Source organism: Solea solea, chromosome 18 (assembly GCF_958295425.1).
Source record: "Solea solea chromosome 18, fSolSol10.1, whole genome shotgun sequence".
NCBI classification, from domain to species: domain Eukaryota; kingdom Metazoa; phylum Chordata; class Actinopteri; order Pleuronectiformes; family Soleidae; genus Solea; species Solea solea.
In genome coordinates this window covers 19,239,967-19,267,359 of record NC_081151.1, presented here as the reverse complement: position 1 = coordinate 19,267,359, position 27,393 = coordinate 19,239,967, and the positions used below count along the sequence as shown (strand labels likewise).

Genomic DNA, 27,393 nt, shown 5'->3' with positions numbered 1-27,393 from the left:
GACCAGTATCACTTTATTTGACACCGCTAACGTCGCGCTTCTTCGAGTGCGACAATCAGAACGGCGACGCCGGCCAAGGCGAGCGTCAGCCCTGCTGGCACAACTATCCAGTGACTTAATTGGATGAAGTCTGGTTCCCCGTTTCCACCGTTTGTACAATCGCCCTCCGCCAACCTCTCCACAAAGCCTCGGGTTGCCGACGAGTCACCGAGGAGAAGAAGAAAGCAGGCCGCTCCCCGCTCGCAGATATTAAAGGGTTCTCTCGCAGCTCTCATTCACCAGGTCTGGATTCAAAGGGTCAAATCATTTGACCCCCGACCAAAACCACAGCACCTTATTCTGCAGGTTGAACATCCTGAAAAGCCCATTTATTGGTATCACAACTCATAACATGACACGTATATGACTAATTCTTAATAGGTAAAGCAGCCAAAGAGAATTATTTGATGCATTCTGGCACGTTCTTACAAGCAAAATCAATTTAACGGGCGGTTTCTGCAAATACTGGACATAATAGCATTTGTGAGGGGAAGATGAGGACGGCTGAATCAACAAGGAGTGCTTAAAAAACACTTAGAGGCAATATCAGCAAATGGGGTCGTCTGTTTTGAGCATTTCCAGCCCCGACGTGGTGTCGATGCACTTTCTTTTTTCATATTACCTGCAACAATCCTGTAAAAATCCAGTATTAGCATAATGTAGTCCGACTCAAACTGGGGAATTACAGTAAAAAAAAAAAACGATGAGTGATTTGAGATGAAATCGTCAAAGTTTGATGATGTCGCCGCTTGTTTAATGAAAGACTTACTGCTTTTTTTTTTTTTTTTTGTTAACCGTAGTGTCGTAACTTTGTTTCAGGATGAAGGCCAGACACCATCAATCTGAAGGAGTCGCCTTGAGCTACGGGGGGGAAATCACAAAAGCAGCTTTCAATTTGTCTGTATTTTATTTATTTTTTTTAAGACCAAATAATTAAACAGTATCAAGTAAAAAAAAAAGTGACTATGAATGAATGTCTGCTGCAGGACCTTTTAATCCTAATTTGGAGAAGGATGATGAGATAAATGTCTTGGAGTGTGGAGAATTAAAGCCTGAGCAGGTGTAAAGAGGACAAGGTTGAAGAGTCTGAAGAGTCAGAGAGAAGTTAAGGGATCCTGTCTCACTCACACACACACACACACACACACACACACACACACGCACACACGCAACAATGTCTGTCTCTTTAAGTATTTGCAGGACTTTCAGCACAAGGACCCCAAACTCTGACACCAATTAAAGAGATTATCTTAAGTCTTAAGATGAGAGGGGAAAACTATAGGCCCGCGTTGCCACGGTGATTACTTCTGACAAGGTCACAGGGCGCGGGGTGCAACAGTGCACGACCTCCACCGGCAGCTGCTAAATCTAGCGGGGATGGAACGCAGAGCAAGCAAACACGACACTATATTATTATTGTTGTTTTTTACTGCACACGTGCGCCTCTTTATTTCTCTTTAAATTGCTCTACACTCCCTGATCAATAAAGATTCATTGAATTGAATTTACAGGAGTGAGTCAGTTCTAGACTTTTTATATATATGTTTATACAGTTTAATAATTAACTATATATACAACAGCGTGTCTCATTTCATAGCAAATATCTCTGAAGAGGTTGCTTTCGTCATAAAATGTAAAGATAATTAAAAATGACTGCGGAGGATGGATTATTTACAGCGACTGTCAATCTAATGTGGGATTATTCCATGAGACGAATAGCATGCCACGCCCACGTGTAGGCGGGTCCACTTCTTTGAACGACGCCTCAAATAAATGCATTTTATTACATGACATTACATTACATCACATGTCATTTAGCGGACGCTTTTATCCAAAGCGACTTACAAGGGAATTGAGTACAACCTGCCAGGGGTGGAGTTGAACTTGTGACCTTGTGACCATGATGTCTCTGCACACAGGGGTAACCACTGAGCCACGCCCACCCTATATTATTATTATTATTATCATTATTATTGTTATTATAGTTATTATTATAATTATTATTAAAATTATTAGTTATTATTATTATTTTTATAACTATTATTATTATTATTATCATTATTATTATTATTATTATTATTATTATTAACGCGGTCAGGATGTTTAAGCAGAAAAATCAAGTCATTTAGAGCGTTAAAAAACAGTTTACACACTCTCTTTATTAAATGTTGTATGCTTCCTGTCTTCAGTTCTTTTTTTACCCACTGCTGTAAAATGCAAATAAATGAATAGTTGAAGCTCTGTGGTGACAGACGAGCCTTTAGAGGTCAAGCATCTCCACGCTGCCACTCTCCTCCTCCTCCTCCTCCTCCTCTTCTCTGTCTGTGAGTCTCTAATAGTTTCTGATGTCCTACCTTGATGTGGAGAGCAGGTTGATCCTGAGTCAGTTTTGTGCAGTAGGAGGAAACTTACAGGTCTCCTCCTCCTCCTCCTCCTGCACCACCTCATCTTCCTCCTCCTAGTTTTTCTCCCCCCCCCCCCCACCCCCTTTGAAAAACTGTTTTCACGTTAATTAGCAGCAGTTGAACTGTGAGCCGTAAATCAACAAGCGCGGAGTGTATGAATGAGTCGGACCACCCAGGAAAACTCTTTTCCTGGGCGGACAAAGTGAGGACACTCGAGTGGTGCCGTGCTCTGAAAACCATGAATGAACATTGACAAGAGCAGTGCTCCCCCGCTGTCACAGCTCCAGCAGGCTAATGGCTGCTCCAAGTACTGTTTAAAGTATTAAAAAAAACAAAAAGGTGAAGTATTCCGGACAAAAACAGATCATTTTACCAGAGGAAGTTTTTAAAAAAATGATTATTCAGCCTTAAAAACACTCTATTGACGTTTGATTGAATGTAGCTTGTTTTTTTTGTTTCTTTTTGGAATATAAAGTTATTAAATGAGCAGGAAAATCAACCAACAAGCTTTAGGTCGAGCTATTCAACAAAAATCTCCCTCATACATACTCTATATAAAAAAAAAAGGTTCCAAAAATAAATATTTTCCCGCATAAGAGTGGATCCTGTGCGCTGAAAGTAGTGCTTAATTGTCTTCCATTATGAAAGCTCACAAAGCTAGACCACTGGCTACTAAAATACCAAGGTTAATCTTGATTAAATGTCTTTTCAGGGTACAAAAAGCATATTTTACATAAAACATCCTTCAAGGGGATCGAGGGATGAGGGAAAAAAAAAGAAGGAAATACATAAAATATCGCTGATGGCAAGGCCAAGCATCCCACCCTTACAAATCAACATACCGCTAATATGGCTCCGTCTGCCTTTCCTTTTTAATCCTCCTCCCCAATTCAAGTCACACCGACAACTTCAATCCCCCCCCCCCCCATTAACATTTCACCTGAAACACTTTCCAGACCATAATGTGTCACTTAAATATGCTTCTGCCTTGACGACAGTTTACGCGTATTTATTAAAACGCAAAGATCAATTAAAGCGTGTTGATGAACACATCAATGCTTCCTTCACTTCTCCTTCTCTCCCGCGTTCGCCGACCTTTAACCCCTACACACACACACACACAAAAACACATTTCCGCCCACACCTGTTGATGAATTGTGTTTGTGTTTAAGGCTCAAAATGGGCAATAGCGTGTCTTTGTGCGTCCCGAGGCAGCGACCCAAAATGGAAGCTTCCCCAACTGGAGAGTCATGAATGAGGGAACCCTTTCACAGGAAGAAGAAGAAGAAGAAGGTTGGAGCCAAATTAGAGCAATCATTGACAAATAGACAGGAAAGTCACAAGATGGCTTAATGACTGCTGCTGCTGCTGTGAGGAGGGTGTGTGTGTGTGTGTGTGTGTGTTCTTTCTTTGTGGCCGCAGACTTGAATGCACGGGGGATGAATTTGTTGGCTGCACACCACATAAAAATCACACCAGGGTTAATACTACACGTCCAAACGGGGGCCAGATTTGATAATGTGAAGGTTCAGACCAGTTAACCCTTAGAACACAGAGCATTTACGCGGCTGTTTTTTTTCCCCTCCCATTACTATGTTAAAACGTATAAGAATGTGCAGTATAGAGTGTCTTACGTCCCCTTTTTCTGCACGACCTGAACAAAAAAGGACTAAAAATCTTTTAAAATCAGATTGAATTTGTGAAATTTGGACATACGTCGCAGTTTATTTCGTGACCTCTGCACAATTATCGCTACCGCGGAGAAAAACGCCTTTGTAAAGCCTGAAGATGTGACCTATAAACACACACACCCAGGATGTCCATATAAGGAGTGCCACGTGTGCCCCCCCCCCCAATCGATTACATGCGGCCCACCAAATGGCCCACGGCCTCACCACCTTTTAAACACAGCTGTCAGCGAGGTGAGAGAATACAGACAGACCATAACCCTAAAGTATGTTTTACTAGCAATGTTTTTATAACCGTAATAATAATTACAATTACGTTATTAAATGTGTCACATAACATTCAGTTACATGAAAATGAAGTTGTGTTTTGATTACAATTATTGTTATTGACGTCATTTTAATTATTTTGCATCATAATTGTTTTTTATTGTGAAGTGCACGTCATTCCATATCAAAACGAGCATTTCACAGGAAGCTGGCGAATCAGCATTTTTGTCACCAGATAGGAGAGAGCTGGAAAAACGCCTGTACATAAGTTTCCATTTTTTGGCCTGTTCTTGCACACTGAGACAGAAACTCAAACAAATGTTACTTTAAATATGTTTCACACTGTTGAAATTTCAAATTTGACACAAAAAATCTGAGGTTCATGTACAACTCCAGTGTTTTTTCAATTTCTAAGTAATACTTTTCTGTTTTTAATTGTTAATACAGTATTTTAACACCCAGTAAATTGCAAACAAGTGCCAGATATTGAAAGGTATTTTGGAAAAATGGGCAAAAACACTTTGTCACAGGACATTTCCTGGCTCTTTTTGTGGTTAAAATAAGCAAATAAAAGTCCAGACGGACATCATTTTGAGGTGTTAAAGGGATAAGAATGCAATCATGTCTCCTGTATTCTCTCAATGTGTTCCAATAAAGTAATTGATATACACACATATATATATATATATATATATACACATACATATATACACATATATACATATATGCACATATACATACATATATACACATATACATACATGCACATATACATACATATATACACATACATACATATATACACATATATACATATATGCACATATACATACATATATACACATACATACATATATACACATATATACATATATGCACATATACATACATATAAACATACATGCACATATACATATATACACATATATATGCACATATAAATACATATATACACATAGACATACATATATACATACACAAATATATATACACATATATGCACATATACATACATATATACACATATACATACATGCACATATACATACATATATACACATATACATACATGCACATATACATACATATATACACATATATGCACATATAAATACATATATACACATATACATACATATATATGCACATATAAATACATATATACACATACACATATACATACATATATACATACACACATACTGTATATACACATATATATGCACATATACATATACACATATATATACACATACATACATTCTTATACACACATACATATATACATATATAAATGTATATATAAATATATATATAAGACCATCAAATTGTTCCAAACCACAAGTCAAAAAACAACAAAGCTGGTGTTGCCCTGACACTTGTGAACACTAGCTCTATATGGTCGTTTAATGTGGGTTGTGTGAACGTGTCGATTCATATACATGTCTCAGTGTCATCAGAATAAATTAGAAAGCTGGTGTGCGGCACATCATTCTGTGAGGCATAAATGTGGATTTATTCCAGAGACTGTGCTTGACCCCTTTCACTGTCGCCGTGTATACAGTGCCTGACAAATTGAATAGTGTTATTTGTGAATGAGAGTATTTGTGCGCACGAGTGTGTGTGTTTGTGTGTGTATAGGAAGAAAGACAGAAGGGGATAATGACAGAGATGAAAAGACTGAAGACTCTCTTCACCTCCTCAGTGTCACTTAAAGAAAGCAAACGCCACCGCGTCTGAATTTGCAACTTTGGCACATAGGAGGAAAAAAAATTAAAATGCTCACAATTACACGCCGCACAATGCAGTGATCGACGCGTTCAAGGTTTTATTTGTGTGCACGGATGGAACAACAGTTTGTCACTCAGACAGCGGAGATGTTCCCATCAAAGAATTCCTTGAGGCACAAACATGGTCTTTACACAAACAGCATACATGAACAATCCACTGAATTCCCTTTTTGGATTTGCAAGTGCTGATTCAGAGGCGACTTTGGTTAACTAGTCTGTGGTCATACAGCTGGAGGTAACACTTTATATTAGGGAACACATATTCACCATTAACTACGTGCTTACTAACAGAATTAAGTACCATTCAAGCCCTTTTATTAAACATATTATGGCATGAATTAAGATTTTTCCTAAATAAGGTGTTAAAACGTGCTTAATATTGACTAATAAAGGGCTAGTATGCTACTTATATGCATGTTATTAAGCACGTGGTTAATGGTGAATATGTGTTTTCATATATAAAGTGTTACCCAGCAGGAATAGAAATACGATATAATACGTACTTGTTGTTCAGCTGCAGCCTCAGAACCAGTCACTTGTTTCTGCACCGTTATTTAGCACAGACTCTTCAGTCGCACGTGACGACAGAGGTGTGGGATGGACCAAGAAACACTGAGGAACATTAGTGGTTTCATAAATGAAGAGGTTTTACACGGGTACGTCTAGAGTAGGGAAGCACGATATTGGACTTTTTGTTGATATCTGATGTGCCAATTGGCACAGGGGGGGAATTAAAAAAATTCATAATATTACGGGGAAAACAGTCCTAATATTATAAGAATAAATCATAATATTAAAAAAGTTTTTATATATATATATATTTTATACATATATTTTCATATTATGAAAAAAAAGATGGAAAAGTAATATTACGAGAATAAAGCTGTAATATTCTGAGAATAAAGTTGGAATTTTAAAAAGTCATAATATTCGGAGAGAAAAGTAAACATTTTATGAAAAACTGTCATAATATTACGAGAATAAAGTTGTAATATTATTAAAATGAAGTTGTAAGATTATGAAAATAAAGTCGTAATATTAAAAAAATTCATAATATTACGAGAGGGAAGTCATAATATTACGAGAATAAAGTTGTAATATTCAAAAAGTCATAATATTACGGGAAAAAAGACATAATAGGAGAAAAATGTAGAAATATTAGGAGAATAAAGCTGTAATATTCTGAGAATAAAGTCTTAATATTATGGGGAAAAATTCATTATATTAAGAGCAAATAGTCTCTTACAAATTTTATGAAAAATCTGTCGTTGAAATTTTAAAAAAGTTATAATATTACGAGGAAAAAGTCATAATATCATGAAGAAACAGTCGTAATATTAAAAAGCCATAATATTATGGAAAAAAAAGTTGTAATATTATGAGAATAAAGTCTTAATATTTAAAAAGTCGCAATATTACGAGAAAAAAAGCATAATATTCGAGACAATCGTTCCAAAGTGTTATGTTACATGTTTTTCCCCGCACCAAACTGCAGAGGTCATGCATGTTTGCTGATATCTGATTATCTGATAATACATTTTAAATATCTGCCGATAATATCGTGCATCCCTAGTCAAGAGTCTCCAGACAAGATCTTACAATGACGACATCCAACAGGTGGACAGTGGATACATGGTCAGAGGAGAGAACAATAGTTTATAAACAATAAAACACAGAGGAAATATTACTGCGGTTATGACGCAGGAGAGCTGGAAACAGTGTTGATTGTTCACCTTTGATTCAAAACTAGGTTATGTGGGAGGGTACTCAGAAATGAGTATCATGACTTTACAATAAAAACTTTACAATTAGCCTTTTCTTTGCAGCACAACACACAGAACATCTTTTCTGATATGAGAAGACCAGACTTCCGTAGTTCCCTGATGCCAACATGAGATGTCACTATTTCTTACACACTGGTCCTTGAAAATAGGTTTTTGAGACCGCCCCAGTGCCTGTTCCTGAGCTCAAGGCACACGGCAGATGATCCAAGGCAGTTTCTGAAACTCTGATTGGGCGCGTTATTGTGTCTTTTGTCTTTGCTAGGGTTTTCTGTTGGCGTCATGGAACAGAGGAGGTTGTTCTTTCTCAAATGACTTGATTTATTGCCCTAAATATCCGTAAACTTGGAGCCACATCTTCTTAAAGGTAGGGTGGGAGATCATCATCCAATCATATTGAACGGCCAGAACGAATTAATTGGAACATGATGCATCAATCCCTATGCGCGTACTCCTCTTCTCAGAAGACAGCGCCAGAGCTTATGCTAGCTTGCTAAAACCAACGAAACAGTTGCAGCAACGTTACGGCAGAAAAGGCACTAAGAACAGACGTTTTTTGGGAAAAGGCTGATGCAGAGCAATCCAAGACCCGAGTGAACATCGCAAAGTGATGCTACGGTAGCACTCTTTCTAACTTAACGTCTTTGCGATCTTTTGAGAGTATTTGTTGTTCAAACGACGACGCAATGCCGAAAAAGTATCCAAAGTATCCAAAAAAGTTAGCGTCACCGGGAAAGTACCGAAAGTAATCCGCGTTCGTTGCACATTCCTGTGCTCCGGAGGCGGAGCTTCGGAGGGAGGTCTGAAGAAAGGGGCTTGGACTTTTGATTTTCCAGGATCTCCAATCCTAATCTTTAATTGTAATATAAAGGTAGAGAGAAAGGTATACGCTGCTGGGATTGACGAGAAGAGCTATCGAACTCATCCGTAATAATTTTGAATGAGAACGACAAAATGTATGAAGCTGCACGATAGAGGACTGAGTCATTCCCATCCCTGTGTAATGTAACGACCTTTATAATGACCAGAGACATGATGAAGAGGAGTTCAGTGGGTGAAACTGTAAGTGAGGTGGAAAGAAGGTTACTTTAAATATGATGACGGGGCAAACGGTTGGTCGGCATCCTCCGATTAGTTCTTGTTTTAGCTGAAACCACGGAAGAGGAGGATTTGTGGGTCCTGGGGAAGGAGAAGAGCAGGATGAAGATGAAGGGAAGTGAATGGATACAGATGAAGTGAAGTGAAAGCATGCAGGCGTGGGACTGATGTAGTCACCGACAGTACGGGGGCAGCATGCTACCAGATGGTTACAAAAAAACTGACATTTTTTGGATGTTATGATTAAAACTAGGGATGGGACGATACCACTTTTTTGTGTCCGATACTGATATCAAAAACTCGAGTACCTACCGATACCTACATTAGGCCGATACAATCATTTTAGACAATTTATTAACAACACGTTTGTGTTTCAAAGACATAATTCTCCAACTGTGTCACAAATATTGTTCTCCCCAAAAAGAAGAAATAAACAGCCCAAACATGACTCAGCATATCGGACCGATACCGACCGATATCGATTCCCATCCCTAATTAGAACCCTATGAGAAGGCCCCACTGAGACTGAGGCCCAGATCGTTTCTATCAAAATACAGCGCCATCACAGACAAGAGAGCATGCTGAAAACAAGAACATCTATGTGTATTAAACCTGTTTTTTGATATTATGTACAATACATTCATAGACCCTGACGTAAAAACATAGTCAAAAGGAGGATACTTTTTAAATTGAGATATTTCATTTTTACGGTCAGATCTTTAAGACAATCATGATTATGTTAAAAAAAAAAAAAGAAGAGACTAAAGAGAGTTAAAAGCCAAAACCATTTTGTGAATAAAGCCATTTGTCTTCTGCTGAACTAAGACGTCTTTGTCCGTCCCCTGAAGCTTTGACACACCATGAGTCAGCCACTTATTCTGAGACGCGGTTTGTTTTGTACAGAAGCGGAATTGAATTCGCCTAAAATAACTTTTAAAAAGGCTCTGTTTTTACGAGATATGTTTTTCAGGGTCTGTTTTTACGTGATTTTTTTGGGGTCTGTTTTTATGTTATTTGTTTTCGGGTCTGTTTTGTACGAGATGTTCTTGGGTCTGTTTTACGTGATTTGTTTTTCAGGGTCTGTTTTACGTGATTTGTTTTTCAGGGTCTGTTTTACGTGATTTGTTTTTCAGGGTCTGTTTTTACGTGATTTCTTTTTGGGTCTGTTTTTATAAGATATTCCAGTCTGTTTTTACATGATTTTTTTGGGGTCTGTTTTTTAGCAGATCTGTTTTTCAGGGTCTGTTTTTGCGTAATTCTTTTGGGGTCTGTTTTACGTGATGGTTTTTCGGGGTCTGTTTTACACGATATCTTCTTGAGTCTGTTTTTACATAATTCTTTCGGGGTCTGTTTTACGTGATTGATTTTTCGGGGTCTGTTTTTACACGATATCTTCTTGGGTCTGTTTTTACAAGATATTCGGGTCTGTTTTTACCCAATTTTTTGTTGTCTGTTTTTAAGAGATTTGTTTTTCGTGGTCTGTTTTACGTGATTTTTTTGGGGTCTGTTTTACATGATTTCTTTTTGTGTCTGTTTTTACATGATATTCAGGGCTATTTTTTGGGGGTCTGTTTTAACGAGAATTTTTTGGGGTCTACTTTTACATGATTTTTTTGGGGGGGTCTGTTTTTACAGATCTTTTTTATTATCAGGGTCTGTTTTTACAAGATTTTTTTTCGGGGTCTGTTTTTACAGATCTTTTTTATTATCAGGGTCTGTTTTTACAAGATTTTTTTGGGATCTGTTTTACGAGCACTTTGGTTTTTGGCGGGGGGTTTTTTAATCATGTAAAAAAAATTTAAAATGATTTTAGCTGAATGCAATATGCTTCCATTGTTTTACCCTTACACACAATGAAACATAGCAGCCAGTGGAGCTTTCCGCCACCACTTATCAATCAATCCTGAATCTGAGCCACAGCAGTGTTGACCCGCCGGCTACAGAGCTGACATTAATCCACAATCTTCTAGTCAGTGTGGAGGAATGACCGGACACAACATGGTGGTGGTGGTGAAAGCGAGCGCTCATAGAGGCTTTAACGAGCAAAAGGTGCCGACGCTAATGAGTGTATCTGTGGCTCTTTAACAAGCCTGCATCATTTCATGTCCTAAATCACAGCGAGCTGTGTCTCACGGGTGCAGGATAATGAGCTGGCCTGGGATTCCCGGAGCAGCAGCTTGTGTAACCCACCTCATATAGGAGAAGGAGACACTCGCTGCCACCGAGGATAAGTGAGAGACAGAAGCAGAGTGAGCATGAAGGACATAGTCGAGGCGTGAGAAAGGAGGAGGAGGAGGAGGAGGAGGAGGAGGAGGAGGAGGAGGGTGGTGGTGGTGGGGGTATATGTCATCATCCCTGTTTGATATGCTTGTTTGTACACACCAATCACTGAATCTCTGCAGCCAAGTGAGAAAAGCTTGTGCTCTCAGTGACAAAGTGACCCCGGGCGACGAGAGCGCTCACAGGAAGAGGAAACGGAGAGGGAGAAGCTTTTAAGGGCAGAATGTAAACGCTGTAAATCCTAATCCAGGGAAATATCTTGTCCATAATCACTTGTGTTTAATCAAATTGCATTGACCTCTTTCTTTAAACAGAGCGCCCGGGTGCACTCCAAGCCAAATTAGCAAAATGTGGAGCTCAGTGACCTCAGAGTGGAGAGCGTCCTGCCGTCCCCGTCGACCGTCCCCCCCACCTCTTACTGCTGCGTCTGCATGGACGCATTAGTCGAGCTCAAACGGGTTCCTCTGCCACGCGAAGCAGAGCATGACATGCGTTAAATAATGGCAGGCGGATGACGAGCCGGGCCCCCGTTTGACGATGATGATGATGATGGTGGTGGCGGCCTCTGCCGACGTGGGCACTTTTCTGATGTAGTGTGATTCATTAAGAGTGCACAGGTGGCCACTGAGTCACATTCTGTGCGAGGCGTGCAAATTAGTGCAAAACAAGCTCCTTTTAAATTGAGACTTGAGACTCGTTCTTGTTTGTCCCTCAGTAGATTTAAACGTAGGAGTCTGATCTTTTTATTTGCTTATTTATTTGACCAGATAAAATGTTTGAGAGCCAGTAAATACACTTTACTAGGCAGTTAAAAGTGCAAAATACCTTTCAACTTATCTTTTCTAATAATGATGTATTTGAACATGAAGAGGTATTGATAGAGGCATTTGATTTAGGCAAATTTCTTTCTTTCCACCCCCATTTCATTTGCTTTTACTTGTTTACATTTACTTATTTAATATTTTTTAATTAAGGTCAGCTGCAGTTACTAGAGATATGGCTATTATACGAGGAGTAGACCAAAAATAAAGCATTAGATGGCGATGACTTAACCCTTGAACACCAAGCGTATCGCAGACGACACGTTCCGGCCGTTTTCTGAAAGCTGAGAAGTTGCGCGTCAAAGCCAGCGTGCGGTTATTACGGTAATTTTACTCAGGAAGCCGGCGAATCAGCGTCTTTGTCAACAGAGAGGAGAGAGTTAGATGCCTCCACATTGGACATTGAGACAAAAAATCTAATGTTATTACAAATGTGTAAATAATATATTTTATATAATAATAAAATAAAAATTGTGCAAAAAGTGCAAAACAGTTGGCGTTATTATTATTATTATTATTATTATTATGCCACATATAAATATACACATGCTGCTTGTGTCTATTTCTTACATCAGGAAATTATAATCTGACACTTTAAAAGTAAAAAAAAAAAAAAAATGCTTGATGCTTTTAAAAGCTGTCATAATAACTGGATGATAATGAATGGAGAATGCCACTGCTGGTGTCATCAACACTGCCCCCTTTTGGTGAACTGGCAGCCTGATGATTGTTTGATATAGTTTTAACACTGACCACATATTATTATTATTATAAGCATAAAGAACAAGAAACTTACACTAAGATGTCAAACTACGCACAAACGGCACAATAACTCCTGACCTCGCTTCAGTTACTTTTTCATACTCCACAAACAAACAAAAAAAGAGCCGCAATAACAGTTTCATGGCAGGAGCCACAATAATCCAAATTGTACCTGATCTATTAACCGCTCGCCACTGAGCAGCGTTTGAACGTTTGACCTTCTAACGCGGCTCATGACATTATGTTGACATTTAAAGTAATCCCTCCCACCGTTCTTAATCCCAGTGGCCGTGGACCGCTCTGACCCACTCTCAGTGACTCCCCAGCAGCCCCCCCCCTCGCATGCACACACACACAAACAGAGAAAACACAAAGAGACAAAGTCGACTATGACACCCAGACAGGTCAACGACACCACTGAGGACTCATGGGGGCTGCAAACATGCAGCGATGAAAGGAAACGCCGTGGTTATCGTTCAGCGTCCAGTCACATGCTGACATTCAGTGTGTAACATGAGGATCATCCCTCTATCATGTGTGGGTCGCTGTCAATACAAGCCATCGGCTCCGAATAACACACATTTCACATGTCCTGAATATTCATACTTGTCTAACACAGAGAACACAGAGTGTTTACTCTGCTTTTTTCCCATTACTATGTTAAAACATACATACAGAGGCTATAAGGATGTATAATAGAGCGTCTTTTATCCTTTTTTTGAGCATAACCTATAGACTATTTATGTTTTTCCATTTTCACCAATTATATAAACAAACCAGAGGAGAGTGCTAAACATCAGATTGAATTTGTTAAAGTTGGGAGATGCGTCACAGTTCAAAGTTCGCTTGGCTCGTTTTGATGAACAAAAAAGAATCCACAATTATTAAGTTGCTAATATGCGATATAGAGCGAATCATAAGTTTGACTCCACAAGAGATAAGAGTCTGAAGATGTGACCTATAAACACGCACACGCCCCGGCATGTCCATATAAGGAGTTGTGTATTATTCCCACAGCAATTTACCAAGAGCACTCAGGGTTAAGGCATCATACTGCGTTAAAGTACGGTGAAATACAGTAGGAGGAAAGTAAAACATCAAAATATCAGAGAATGATTGTTTTTTTAGAGGTAAAACTGGAACGAACATCAGTGACAAACACACGCAGAGCTGAGCTACAGTAGAAGAACCCGTGTCTGGAGTCATGTGATGAAAAACACTGTTAAATTCATCTCTCATTACTCACCTGGGGGGTAAAAACACCAACTTCCAGTTTACTAAAAATGTCATTAAAAGCAAAAGTCAGACTCACCACCATAAACGCAGCGTTGGTCAGGCTCCAAGACATTTAACTTGTCAATTATTATTATTATTATTATTATTCGGCGTTCTTTATTTACTTCTCTTTAACCCTTTTTTTCCCCAGGTAAACAGTGATGAAATGAGAGGTACAAGATGACAACCCATTTATTTAGTAATACATTCTGCAAACTAGAAATTTTATTCAAACTTCAAAGGCTAAAAAAAATGAAAGAAAGAAAGGAAGGAAAGAAGGGGAGAAAATGTACGGAGAGAGAGAGAGAGAGAAATGCATCAATTCACAAGCAAGGAATGCAATTTGTTCAATCAACAACACAAATAGTACAATTTAGTTCAGGGGAACAAAGCTTTTTTTAAACAGTTACTCTTTCTTTCTTTCTTTTTTTTCGTTTTGCCGTTCCTTGTGAACGAGAACATAATACAAAATATACAGTTCATGTACTTTTGTCGAACCCCTCACAGGAGGCCTCTGAAGCATTTGAATCAACACCGACAATTACTTATCTACAGCACTCTAAAGCTATTCTCGAACGTAATTATAAATAGAGCAGACGTGTGGACGAGTGGGTGCACTGTACGTGACGTCATCTGCAGTGGGGGAGGGACGGGGACAGGGGGGGGTTAAATAAGCTTTTTCAAGAACAGGAAACATGGAGGGAGCGGGAGATGTGAGGGATTTAAAAAAAAAAAAAAAAAAAAAAGGTTGTACCATGTTACGACCAGGAACGAAGTTGTTAGTAGCTCGTACCTAACATCGAGTGTAATGTCCGCACCATTACGCATAGTGTTCTCTTGTACAAGTACTTTAAGGGGTGTGGGGGGGGGGGGCAACATGAGATCGGGTAAGGCAAATCGGTGAGCTTATTTATGAGCTGAGAAACATCAGCAAAGTGAGGCTCAGGTTCACCCAGCAAGGAGACAAATGAACTGCCACTGCTCGGGGTTACACAGTAAATACCAACGACCGAGGTACACCAACAGGACGCAAGCGTTTATTTTTTTTATTTATTTATTTATTTTTTTTAAATCTCTTAAAATTGAAGCCAGGTAGTACTCTGTACAAGAATATACAGGCGACCAATGGTCACTCTGTAAATAGCTTTATCATCTTTTTTTTTCTACAATAACAATTCTGGAAGGAAAAAAAAAAGCTGATTATACAGACGATCAGTGCATATGACTATACGATCATTTTAGTCACGACTATTTTCCCCGCACGTTTCCCCCCGAAAGACCTAAACACACAACTACACACACGAGCATTTTTTTAAGTCGATCGCTTTATGATTCTTGGCCAATAGTGTTCCTAAAATGGGATTATTAGCCTTCTCAGTCAAACACTGTACACAAGTACACAGAGCCATCCCATCCCTAACAGACCAGTGTTCACATCGCAGGTTCTAGTTTAGGACCAGAGGAACTAAAGTGAACCTGAGTTTGGATCTACATCGCACCAGAAAACCAAAGAGAAAAAAAAATGCTTCCTATAAATGTTATGAGGTATTTCAGTTCATAAAAAAGTCAAACAATAGATACTTAGGGGCTTTTATCTCTTCCTTTTTTTGTTAATGTTTTTCAAAGATGGCGACGGGCTGGATTTTCTTTTTAATGAGTATCTACGACTATTTTTGTTTTTAAAAGAAAAATAAATAGTGGATTAAGTCTAGGTCTGGATTTATTTATATAATTTCTCTGACAAAATATATAGAACTGTGCAGGGAGGTGACGTGGGGGGGGAGGGGTCAGGTTTGTTCTTTATCAAGCTGTACGACGGATGCTTGAAAGGTTTCTCAAGAGTCGTCGACACCTACCAGTTGGGCAACAAAACCGCTGGGTGCTGAGAACGCTTGAATAAGAGACTTGACTTAGTGCACTCACTTCACAAACACAGGTAACGCAGCACAAAATGAAAGAGCTTAGACTTATTCATTCAAATGTTTTCTCCTGAAACGCTAAATAAACCGGGGTTTTGTTTGGTTTCTTTTTCCATAAATGAGCACGAGTGTATACACAAGTGCGGGGAAGTATATCGTGGTAGAAATACAACACTGTAAATCAAAAGTTAACGGCCGGCAATTTTCTTTTGCAAATTCATGGGTAGAAATGTTCAAAATTCAAACGTCTTATAACATTTTCAGTGTTTTATTTTTATTGGTTCATTTAAAAAGGAAAGGAAATATAGGGAAAAAAAACAGATAACGAACTGTATTTGATTTTCAAAATAAAATGAAAAAAACGGATAACGAGTGTTTCCCGTTTCGTTCAATTTAGATTTTTCCATCTGACGTGCAAGTTGGAAAGATATTCACAAATTTGAAATTCCGCGATCAATTACATTTCAAGGAAACATTGTTGAAACACATGCGAGACATATTTCGAATCGTAGAAACGTGGACAACAAGCTACAGCATTGTTCTCACTAAAAAGAGCTGGAGAAACTACGTTGATCTCTACGTGCAGTCATCAGTGACTCAGGGGCACAGGGACCGTCTACAAAGTGCAACACGGGAAAAAAGATATTTAGAAAATATTCAATAACTTCACCATAACACAGTCTAGTGTCGTCAAATTTTCTGTAAACGTTACAGCATAAAAATGGAATTTTTTTTTTTTTTTTGATTTGCAGACACTTTTATGATCGTTGTCCCGTGTGAAGCTCCACTGTCACAGGTCACTACCGGGTTATGCACCCTTCAGGTCACGTAATTTGCGTTACATGTAAAAATCAAAACTGGAAACGCTCGTTATCCATTTTTTTTTCTCTTTCCTTTTTCATTTGAGCACAATATTGGGAATCTGAAAAAAGAAAAACAGAGTCATAATCCGTTTTTTTTTTTTCCCATTTGATTTTGAAAAACGAATGATACACGGAGTTTGATCTCGAGCATGTGCTCAACAGCGCCACCAGTGCTCAGAAATACCACAGAGTAACTTTAAAAGACCAACGACAGTGATGTCTTTTAGAGAATTCGCAGGTACAAAGTGTTTTTTGGCAGCTTTGTCACAAAAGGATATTAGGAAGCAGCTTATGGATTATAGTGAAAACTAATGTTTGTTTTTTTTAGATTTTTTTTTAATTTGCAACCAACCACAAACCTAAATGCAGTGAAAATGATAACTCAAGTATTACTGATTTTTAGTACATCATTGTTATGAAAATGGAATCCTCAGTTGCCGAGACGGGACACCCACACACAAAAACTAAACTTATAATATACCAAAGACACATCCAGAATCACATTTTGTCCATGGCAAAGATCTAACTCAAGCGACATGATTTATTACTTGAAATTTTGAGTCAAAAATATATACATACATAAATTTCAAAACAATGCAATTTTAGACAAAAAAAAAAAAAAAAAAGGATCAGAAATCTGAAATAAAACAATTTCTTTTCAAGAGATTTATCTACGGTTGTGTGTTAAGATACAGGTTTAGTCATCTTTTCAGGAGGGGGGGGTATGGGGGCGGGGATTAACTGAAAAACAGAACCCACAGATCATACACTATAGCAGCAAACTGTATTGTGCTGTGGCGTTGTGGTGGCACAGGGGAGGGTTTTTGTTTTTGTTTTTTTTTTAAGCAAAGCAAAACCAGATGGGAACAAGAAAAGTGCTATACAATCATGAGAAATCATGGTAGGTTAGAGGATTTGTTCTTGGTGTGAACTTCCAAATATTGTCCATAGTTCTCCCATTTTCAACCTAGCAACAGGCGACGACCTAAAAAAAAAAACAGTTTAAGAACTGTTCACGTCGGAAGCTAAAACTCCGTTTGTACCACATACAAAAACTGGACCTCATGGAAAAATAAAACTTGGCATAGGCTGTCGTAAAGCTGAAGTAAGTGATCGTGAATCGTATGGCACCCACTGTGGGCACTGGTACTGTTACAATGGAGGTTTAGAAAGTGATCATAAAATACAAACACAATAGATGTGTAAAATAGTCAAGACTTAAATAGCTACAAACCTTAGTAAGCCATAAAATTTAACTACTTGTGTCATCTCGGGTTACAGTATAGTTCTGATATATAGCTTAACGTTGTTCAAATAGCTTAACAGCATGTCAACTCTGTTAACCAAAGTTTTGTGGAGTAAGAAGTAGTGAGAGACAATTTTAAATCGATACAAAACACTGGCAGAGTGGAAAAAAAAAAATATATATATATATATAATAAATGGCAGACAATGGGTGAGCAGTGGGGTCATTCCCTTAAACTCCAAGCCTGATCTGTTGTCCCGACCACCTCAGCAAACTTAAATTAGAGTCGCACGTACATTTATGCTGCGAGACGAAACACACGTGCGCACATACACACACACACACACACACAAGCACCCACGCACGCTTGCAAGAAACCATCCGCACAGACAAACATGTCAACAGGGTTGTTTTTGTTTTTTTATCTGATGCCATAAAGAAATTTAAAAAAAAGAAAGAAAATGTTTTGCTTCACACTTTGCAATTATTATTTAAGCATGTACAGAAAGCCACGTACAAAAATAAAACACAATAAAAAAAGCACAGGGGAAAACAAATAATTAGGATTTAAATTGATATAGAGCTTACTGTGCTGTCGACTATACAATTTACCCGTTTGTTTTTTTTTGTTTTTTTTTTAAAAGGAGCATAGACTAACTGAAAAAAAGAATGAAGGAAAAGTAAAAGCGCGGCGACATTGTGCCTGGAGGACAAGCGAGAATATCCACTGAACAGACATCTGTTAGAATTCCAGAAGAGCAGGAGAAGGCAGATAGTGCATAAAGGTTCTCTTTTTCAATTCTTTCATTTTTTAACTTAAAATCAAGCTGCATTAAATACAGGCCGTTTGTACAGGACAATTGCACTTCACAAAAACAGAAATATACAAACACACACAAGGAAATGTGAATCAAATTAATTACAGCAACAACAAAACAATCTTACTACTTAAGCTGATTATTTAACAAAAAAAAAGAAAAAAAAAAAGAAAGAAAACTTTGCGGACTCACTTGTTATGGATTACTTTAGAGGAGAGTATTTTTAAGTGGGTGAACATATATGGGAGACAAGATGGTGAGGATCCTGAACTCCAGAGTGGACTGGTGCAGCACTATTCCAGGTTTGTGTGCATGCAAATCCTCTTCCTCCTCCTCCTCCTCCTCCTCCTCCTCCCATGATATTCCCTTCTTAGAAACCAAAAGCTCAGAGTGACGGCGAGACAGACTGCTGAGCTGAGCTGCTGTGGGTCTTGAGAGGATGGTGGTTTGTAAACTCTATGCTGTGTTAGTGGTAGGAGGTTGTGTTACCACATGTCGTCTGTGGACGCAGAGTCCTTGATAAGAGAGGAGAGGAAGGAAAACCCTTCAGACTCTGACTCCATGAGACCTCTATCAAGAGCTGGAACAGGCTTAAGCAAGAGCAATACACACGGACAGAAAAATCATTCAGGAATTCTTTTTTGGTGGATATTTATATATCGACACCGTCTGATGTTATTGTAGACACTATTTCAAATTAACTGGACTATAATTAACTTGGCAAATACACAACACGGCGATATAAATGACTCACAGTCAAATATAATGACCATTTATAAAGGCTTATACATAGTTTCTTTAAACATGCACGAGTGTCTGAAGCTTCTGGCACAAGCTTTTTATTTGAAATACTTGAAAAGATAAGTATTTGTTTTAATGTTGGTGTAGTCTCCGCCTTCAATGACTTCTCACAAATGAAGTGAGCTGTAGAGGAGTTAAGACTTATCATTTTTTAGCTTCCATTGAGGCAACAGTACAAAGTTCAACTGTAGCATTAGCAACATGAATGTAATTGCTCAAGAGGCAAGTCAAATATAAACTTGTGACATGAAAAGCCCTTTGCAAATGAATACATGTAAGTAATAAGTGATATTATCAAAGTGTACTGCTTTAACCATTACTCATATGGGCAAGTATGTTTGACGTTTACCTTTTTAAACCCATGACAAGCAGCAGCTGGAGATCTCTGTCTCAATAATTACTCTTACGATCTATAAACAAGTTGCCACGTAAAACTACAGTATCTATGTGGACCGAGGTCCAAGTGTGACAGTGGACATAAACCAGACCAAGGCAAACTACCAACCAGACAAGGATGACAACAGCATTATGTAAGTCATAAAGTTTAGGTGGGATAATGACAGACGATAAAATGATAAAGCCAACAAGTTCAGGACGGTTTCATATTTGTAAGTGACTTAGTTCCTGGAAGTGGTTTGAAACGGCAGCATGAAATTTGCCATGATTACAAAAACATTTTGGTTACGGGTTTAAATCATAACATGATGACACATAACATGATTTTTCACATATTATGAACTTTTCATTACTACACGTCAAGCACTAAAACATATGGCTGGCAATATCCTCATAACCGGTGTAAAGTACCATGTTATTTTACAATAATGGATGTTCCATTGCTAATCATTAATACACATGAGTATGGACGGACAGGTGCTAAAATGTGGCCACATATCAATGAAAGACACAGCAGCAGATGTGAGGAATGATTTGGATGTTGCAACCGACTCAGAGCGGACAGAATTTTCAGGAAGTTAACCCATTTTTCTTATAATTAATTTAATCTACATTACTTTAGGAATCTTCGGTCTTGAATGAGTACACATCTGTACACCTAATTTCACTATGCACGGCACATTATTATTTTGAGATGATCTGCTGCGTCATTATTAGATTAAAGTTTCAGCAAAGTAAACAAACTAGCCTCAAAAAGGTATGAGTTGGGACTTCCCGTTGGCTGCCGCATGGAGTAGACGCAACGCGCGAGCGCTCCCGTTTACTCTGCATTTTTCTCACTTATTCGCTCCGTTATTTTGCAAATGTACAATTTATATTGAGCTATTACCTTACATACATTTTGTTTAACATACACCTGCTTCGAAATGACTTCACATCGCGGCAAGTCGGGGAAAAGAGACGACCAAGCCTTGACCATGGAGGCTATTTCGGAGCTACTTGAGCAGCACAGGCAGTCGCTAGCCGACGACTTTAAAACATCTTTTAACCAGCTGGAAAATAAGTTTGACGAGGTTCGCTCCACAGTTGACGAGCATGGGCAGCGCCTTTCGTCGTTAGAGCTCGCTGCGGATGACCTGAGTCAGCGTGTCGGTGAGCTGGAAAGTGTCTGCGCTAACCTACAGGAAAGCAACTCCAAGCTAACGGCTAAAGTTATCGACTTAGAGGGTCGCAGCAGAAGACAAAACATTCGCATCTTGGGTCTAGCGGAGTCTATTGAAGGTGGGAAACCTACAGCCTTTTTTTCTGATTTGCTGTGCGAGGTTTTTGGAAAGGAGACGCTTCCATCTCAGCCCGAGATTGACAGGGCTCATCGCTCGCTAGCAGCAAAACCAGCCCCCGGTCAGAGACCGCGTCCTGTCATTCTCCGTCTGCACCGCTATCAGATCAAGGACCTTCTGGTCCGCGAGGCCCGCCGTAGAGGGAAGCTGGAGTACCGCGGCCAGCAAATCCGAGTTGTCGAAGACTACAGCCCTGACGTTCAAAGCCAGCGTGCCGAGTACAGAGCAGTCATGGCAGATCTCTACAACCGAGGGCTCAAACCATCTCTCCTCTATCCCGCACGGCTCCGCATCACACTTCCAAGCGGAGACAAGAAGTGGCTCCGCTCGACTGATGAGGCGCGGAAATACATCGATGGCCTGCCTCCATCTGTTCCACCGTAAATGACTGCTTGACGACTATGCCTGGCTGTTTGCAACCGCTAACATGCTATCTTTATTCTGGTCATTACCATATACGATTTCGGTGATCAGACCACAGCTGGTGTGGAGCAGCTTTCTTAATCATTAGTATTACACTCACCCTAGCTGTAAGTATGTGAGTATATCACCCAACGTTGAACTTAGTTTACTGCTACATGCCAGTGAGTACAACCTGCCAGAGTCTGTTAATTCGTTGAAGCAGCATGTTTATTTATTTTTGTTCTGCTATATAACTTTATATGTATATGCATATATATATTTGTTATTATGTTTGTACTCGTGGAATAGTTCAAATGTGGTCTTAGGAGTGTTGAGTGCATTCTAACACTTCAATAAGGAGCTGAAGATATGGGGGGTAACTGACAAGAAGTTCGTTTTTGAGGGTAAATAATGATTGCTTTGAAGAGCTTGCTGCTATGTTCTTGGGCAGCTGTCTTGTTGTGGGGTGGGTGGTTGAGGGGTTTCTTTTCCTATGCCAGTACTGGTTTATTATCCTACATAAGCTATGTACAGCTCATTCCTGGTTTATTATGTCCTTTATTCGCCTGGAGTTTTGATTTCTTCTGTGTTTATCCTTCTGCGGTTTCAGTTGTAGACAGTGGATAGGTCATTAAAATTTGTTAGCTGGAATGTAAAGGGTTTGAACCATCCTGTTAAAAGGAGGAGAGTATTTTCGCATATAAAACAATTTAAACTGGCATTTATTTTTTTGCAAGAGACACACATTCGTGGTTCTGATAACTCTCGCCTGATGTCACGGTGGGCGGGGCAGCACTTCCATTCCTCATTCCAGGCAAAGGCCAGGGGGGTTTCAATCCTTGTTGATCAAAGTATCCCGTTTGTGCATCACAATGTTGTATCAGATACAAACGGTCGTTTTATCATCGTCTCAGGGAAATTATACAATACAATGATGGTGCTGGCCAATGTCTATGCTCCAAATGCGGACGATGTGGGTTTTTTTGAACGCTTTTTTAATTCTCTCCCGGATTTGAGCTCATACTCTCTTATACTTGGTGGGGATTTCAATTGTTGGTTAGATCCCGTGCTGGACCGGTCTTCGCCCAATCCTGTCTCAATTGGTGGGTCTGCCTTATTCATTCAATCCAATTTCGGTGTCTCTGATGTGTGGCGTTCCCTCCATCCGAATAAGAGAGAGTACTCTTTCTTCTCGCACGTTCACCATACCTTCACTAGGATTGACTACTTTTTCATTGATAATGCACTGATACCTTTGGCGCGTTCTTGTACTTATCAGGGCATAGTGATATCAGATCATGCTCCTGTTGTGTTAGCTTTGGCACTGCCTGACCTTCCTCAAGCTAAAAAACACTGGCGCTTTAATTCGACTCTCCTGTCGGACAATGATTTTGTAAACTCCATGAAAGAACATATATCCTTCTTCTTTCAGACAAATACCTCCCCGGATATATCCAGTCTAGTAGTTTGGGATGCTTTTAAGGCATACCTTAGGGGGCAAATTATTTCCTACACCGCAAATATGAAAAAAAAGGCCCACCGTGAACGATTAAAATTAGCCGATCAAATTAAGGACTTAGATAATCAATATGCTCAAGTTAAAGACCCTAACCTATATAAAACGCGTGTGGAGCTTCAAACCAAATTTGATTTGGCCTCTACTTATCTGGTTGAACGCCAACTCTCGAGGAGTAAGAGTTTGTTCTATATTCATGGTGAAAAATCTGCGAAATTGTTAGCTAATCAGCTGAGAGGACTCAAAGCAAAGGGTCATATCACAAATATTAAAATGGAGGATGGTAAGGCTACTTCGGATCATGTAGAAATTAATAAAACATTCAGGAGTTACTACTCGCAGCTCTATACCTCTGACTTTTCGAATAATGCTGTATTAATGGATAATTTTCTGAATCGACTAAACGTTCCCACGCTCTCCCCCAACAGTAAGATGAGATTAGATGAACCCATAACGACAGAGGAGATAGATGCTGCCATTTCCTCACTGCAGTCAGGAAAATCCCCGGGACCTGACGGGTTTCCCACAGAATTCTTTAAGACATTTTCCTCACTACTTTCGTCGCAGCTAAGCATAGTGCTGTCTGACTCATTCAAGCAAAGTAAGCTTCCGGCATCATTTTGTGAAGCATGTATCACCCTTATTGCAAAGAAAGGCAAGGATCCGACAGATTGCTCTTCATATAGACCGATCTCTTTATTAAATGTTGATGTTAAGATTCTGGCTAAAGTTTTGGCCCGAAGGTTGGAGAACATTTTACCCTCCGTCATATCTGAAGACCAAACTGGCTTTGTCAAGCATCGTTACTCTTATTTCAACATTCGTCGGTTATTTGACATTTTATATCTCCCTTCCGGTGATACTCCTGAGTGTGTTCTTTCTTTAGACGCGGAGAAAGCGTTTGACCGGATAGAGTGGGTATATTTATTTGAGACCTTAAGGAAATTTGGCTTTGGTCCGAATTTTATCACCTGGATAAAATTACTGTACTCAAACCCCACTGCTTCTGTCCTTACCAACTCTCAGCTGTCACAACCATTTAACCTCTATCGGGGAACCCGACAAGGGTGTCCTCTAAGCCCCCTGTTATTTGACCTGGCCATAGAGCCATTGGCGATAGCAATCCGCAGTTGTGAGAATATCTCTGGTATATGGAGGAATGGAGTGGAACATAAAGTGGCCCTATATGCAGACGACTTGTTAAGTTTTATCTCACGTCCAGATATCTCTCTGCCTGCCATGTTATCCCTATTGAATGATTTTAGCCAGTTTTCAGGATACAAATTAAATCTTAATAAATCTGAACTTTTCCCTGTCAGTGAGGGGACACCGGCATCAGACTACTCCAACCTCCCTTTTAGGATTGTGGAAAACAAATTCACTTACTTAGGTATTACAGTTACGAAAAAGCACAAGTGTCTTTTCAAAGAAAATTTTCTTACCTTGCTAAACCACACAAGGCGGTGCCTGACCCAGTGGTCACCCCTTTCTATGTCTTTGGTTGGCCGAATTAATTCTATCAAAATGAATATTCTTCCTAAATTTTTGTATGCTTTCCAATCAGTACCAATCTTCATTCCTAAATCATTTTTTGATACATTGGATTCTGTTATATCATCCTATATATGGAAAGGGAAGCGTCCTAGGTTAAATAAGGTCCATCTCTATAGACCTAAGGGAGAGGGGGGTATGGCGCTACCTAATTTTCGTTTTTACTATTGGGCAGCCAACATTCGTTGTCTAACGTTTTGGTCTTATTTTTACAATCGATCTGAATGCCCTTCATGGGTGGCAATGGAGTTGGGTTCTGCTAAAAGCTGTTCAGTTCCAGCACTTATTGGATCTAGACTTCCTCTCCCACCAAATAAACCCATAGATAATCCAGTTGTCTGGCATACGTTGAGGGTGTGGGCTCAGTTCAGGAGACACTTTGGCTCCTTCGATTTTTGCCTCTCGAGTCCCATTTCTGCCAATCACTTTTTTCAACCTTCCTTATTGGACACTACATTCCAGGAATGGCGGAGACTGGGTATTGAGCGTTTCAGGGATCTTTTCATAGATAATAATTTTGTATCATTTGAGCAACTAACTGAGAAGTTTAATCTTCCAAAGTCTCACTTTTTCAGGTATCTACAAATAAGACATTTTCTTCGCTGTCAGATACCAAGCTTCCCTCAGGCACCTGATGTGAACATTGCTGATGCACTTCTCAATTTACAGCCATCACGCAGGGGTTTGATCTCAATTGTCTATAATAAACTGCTAGGTATAAGACGGGCCCCACTCGACAACATTAAAATTGCATGGGAGCTAGATCTGGGTTTGTCCTTGTCAGAAGAAATGTGGGACACAATTCTTAAATTGATAAACTCAACTTCGCTTTGTGCCCGTCACTGCTTGCTGCAATTCAAAGTTGTACACAGGACCCATATATCCAAAGCCAAATTATCTCGTTTTCGCCCAGATGTGGATCCCTGGTGCGACAAATGTAAGAGAGCAGAGGCTTCGCTCATCCACATGTTTTGGACATGTCCTAGCCTTGAGAAATACTGGAAGGAAGTTTTCCAAACCTTGTCCCTGATTGTCAATTTGAACATAGAGCCCAACCCTTTGGTCGGTCTTTTTGGAACTGTGGGTGAGGTCGATGTGCGCCTGACCCCAGCTAAACGGCGTGCTTTGTCTTTCGCCTCTCTCCTGGCCAGGCGTGCAATATTGCTGCGATGGAAAGATGCTGTCCCGCCCACCCACGCTCAGTGGTTGAGAGATGTTATGTCTTGTCTAAATCTTGAAAAAATACATTACTCAATCTGTAACTCCAAAGAAAAGTTTCAGAAAGTGTGGGGACCCTTTCTGGAATACTTTCATAATTTTAAAACAGCATAGGGACTGGATCCTTCACACCTTTCTTGTTTCGATGCTACCAATTTCAAGTGTACAAATTGGCCTGATGCCTGCTTTTGACCCATTTGTGGGTTCATGATTTGTATGTGTATATGTATATATATATATGTATATGTATATGTGTATGTATGTTTATGTATATATTCTCTTTTCTATCTTGTTTTACTTTATTTTACTTTTTCAGAGTAAAACCCGACTTCCAGCTGTTACTTGTACCACTCCAGGAATTAAGCACAGTTGGTGTTTATTCTGTTTATTTATTTGTGAATGTGTCTGGCTAGGTAATGATGTGTTCTGAGGGGTGGGCTTGGGTTAGATAAGGTTTCTTCTTTTGTGATTTTGTAAAATGTTGAAATTCAATAAAAATATCTTTGAGAAAAAAAAAAGGTATGAGTTTCAGAACATCTATACAGTTTCATTTTACGGTCAACAAATTATGCATATGATAACCCCTTTTCTTAACCTTCTAAAACAGTATTTTACTTAGGCTTTACAAACTATATCATAATTATCCTCTATGCTAAAATACTAGCGTATAATAATTTAGCGCACGACTAAAGGGATTTTCATTCTGCTCAAGAAAAACATCTTATTTATAATTCTTATGAAAATTAATTGCCACTCAAGTTCTGTTTAAAAAAAAAAAAACTACAACAAAAAAACAGATTGCCAGCTGACACGAAAACTGCAGGGCATATCATATTACAATCGCAGCAACCGTGTCGCTCTAGTTATCACCATTTTGGATCACTCCCTTAAAAAAAAAAACATTCAGCTTTTTTTTTTTAGCTGGACCGATAATTAGGGAAGGACACGAGGCAATTTCGTCAGTGTTCAAATTTTACAAAGCACAGAAGGCTGCATCACTAACTGAGCTGCCGGGCCAGATGGACAGGTTGAACCACAGTACCAAGGACAACTCAGACAGAGTGAGATCCAGACCTATGATTAAAATGATCACTAAAAGGAACTTATTATATGTGAA

At 39.2% G+C, this 27,393-nt stretch overlaps 1 protein-coding gene across 3 annotated transcripts in view; it reads right to left on the bottom strand.

Moving 5' to 3' along the window:
• ppm1aa (protein phosphatase, Mg2+/Mn2+ dependent, 1Aa) overlaps positions 1-27,393 on the bottom strand; it is a 64,304-nt gene that overhangs the window by 32,294 nt on the left and 4,617 nt on the right. Inside the window, exon 6 of one of the 3 annotated variants that reach the window (XM_058615204.1) lies at positions 8,536-9,149. The exons of 1 other annotated variant lie outside the window; for it this stretch is intronic. In XM_058615204.1, the coding sequence (XP_058471187.1) occupies positions 9,114-9,149 (36 nt within the window). In that variant the 3' untranslated portion in view covers positions 8,536-9,113. Of the gene's footprint in view, positions 1-8,535; positions 9,150-14,380; positions 19,568-27,393 lie in introns of those variants that run through there. One more of the 3 variants, XM_058615205.1, reaches the window with a different exon arrangement.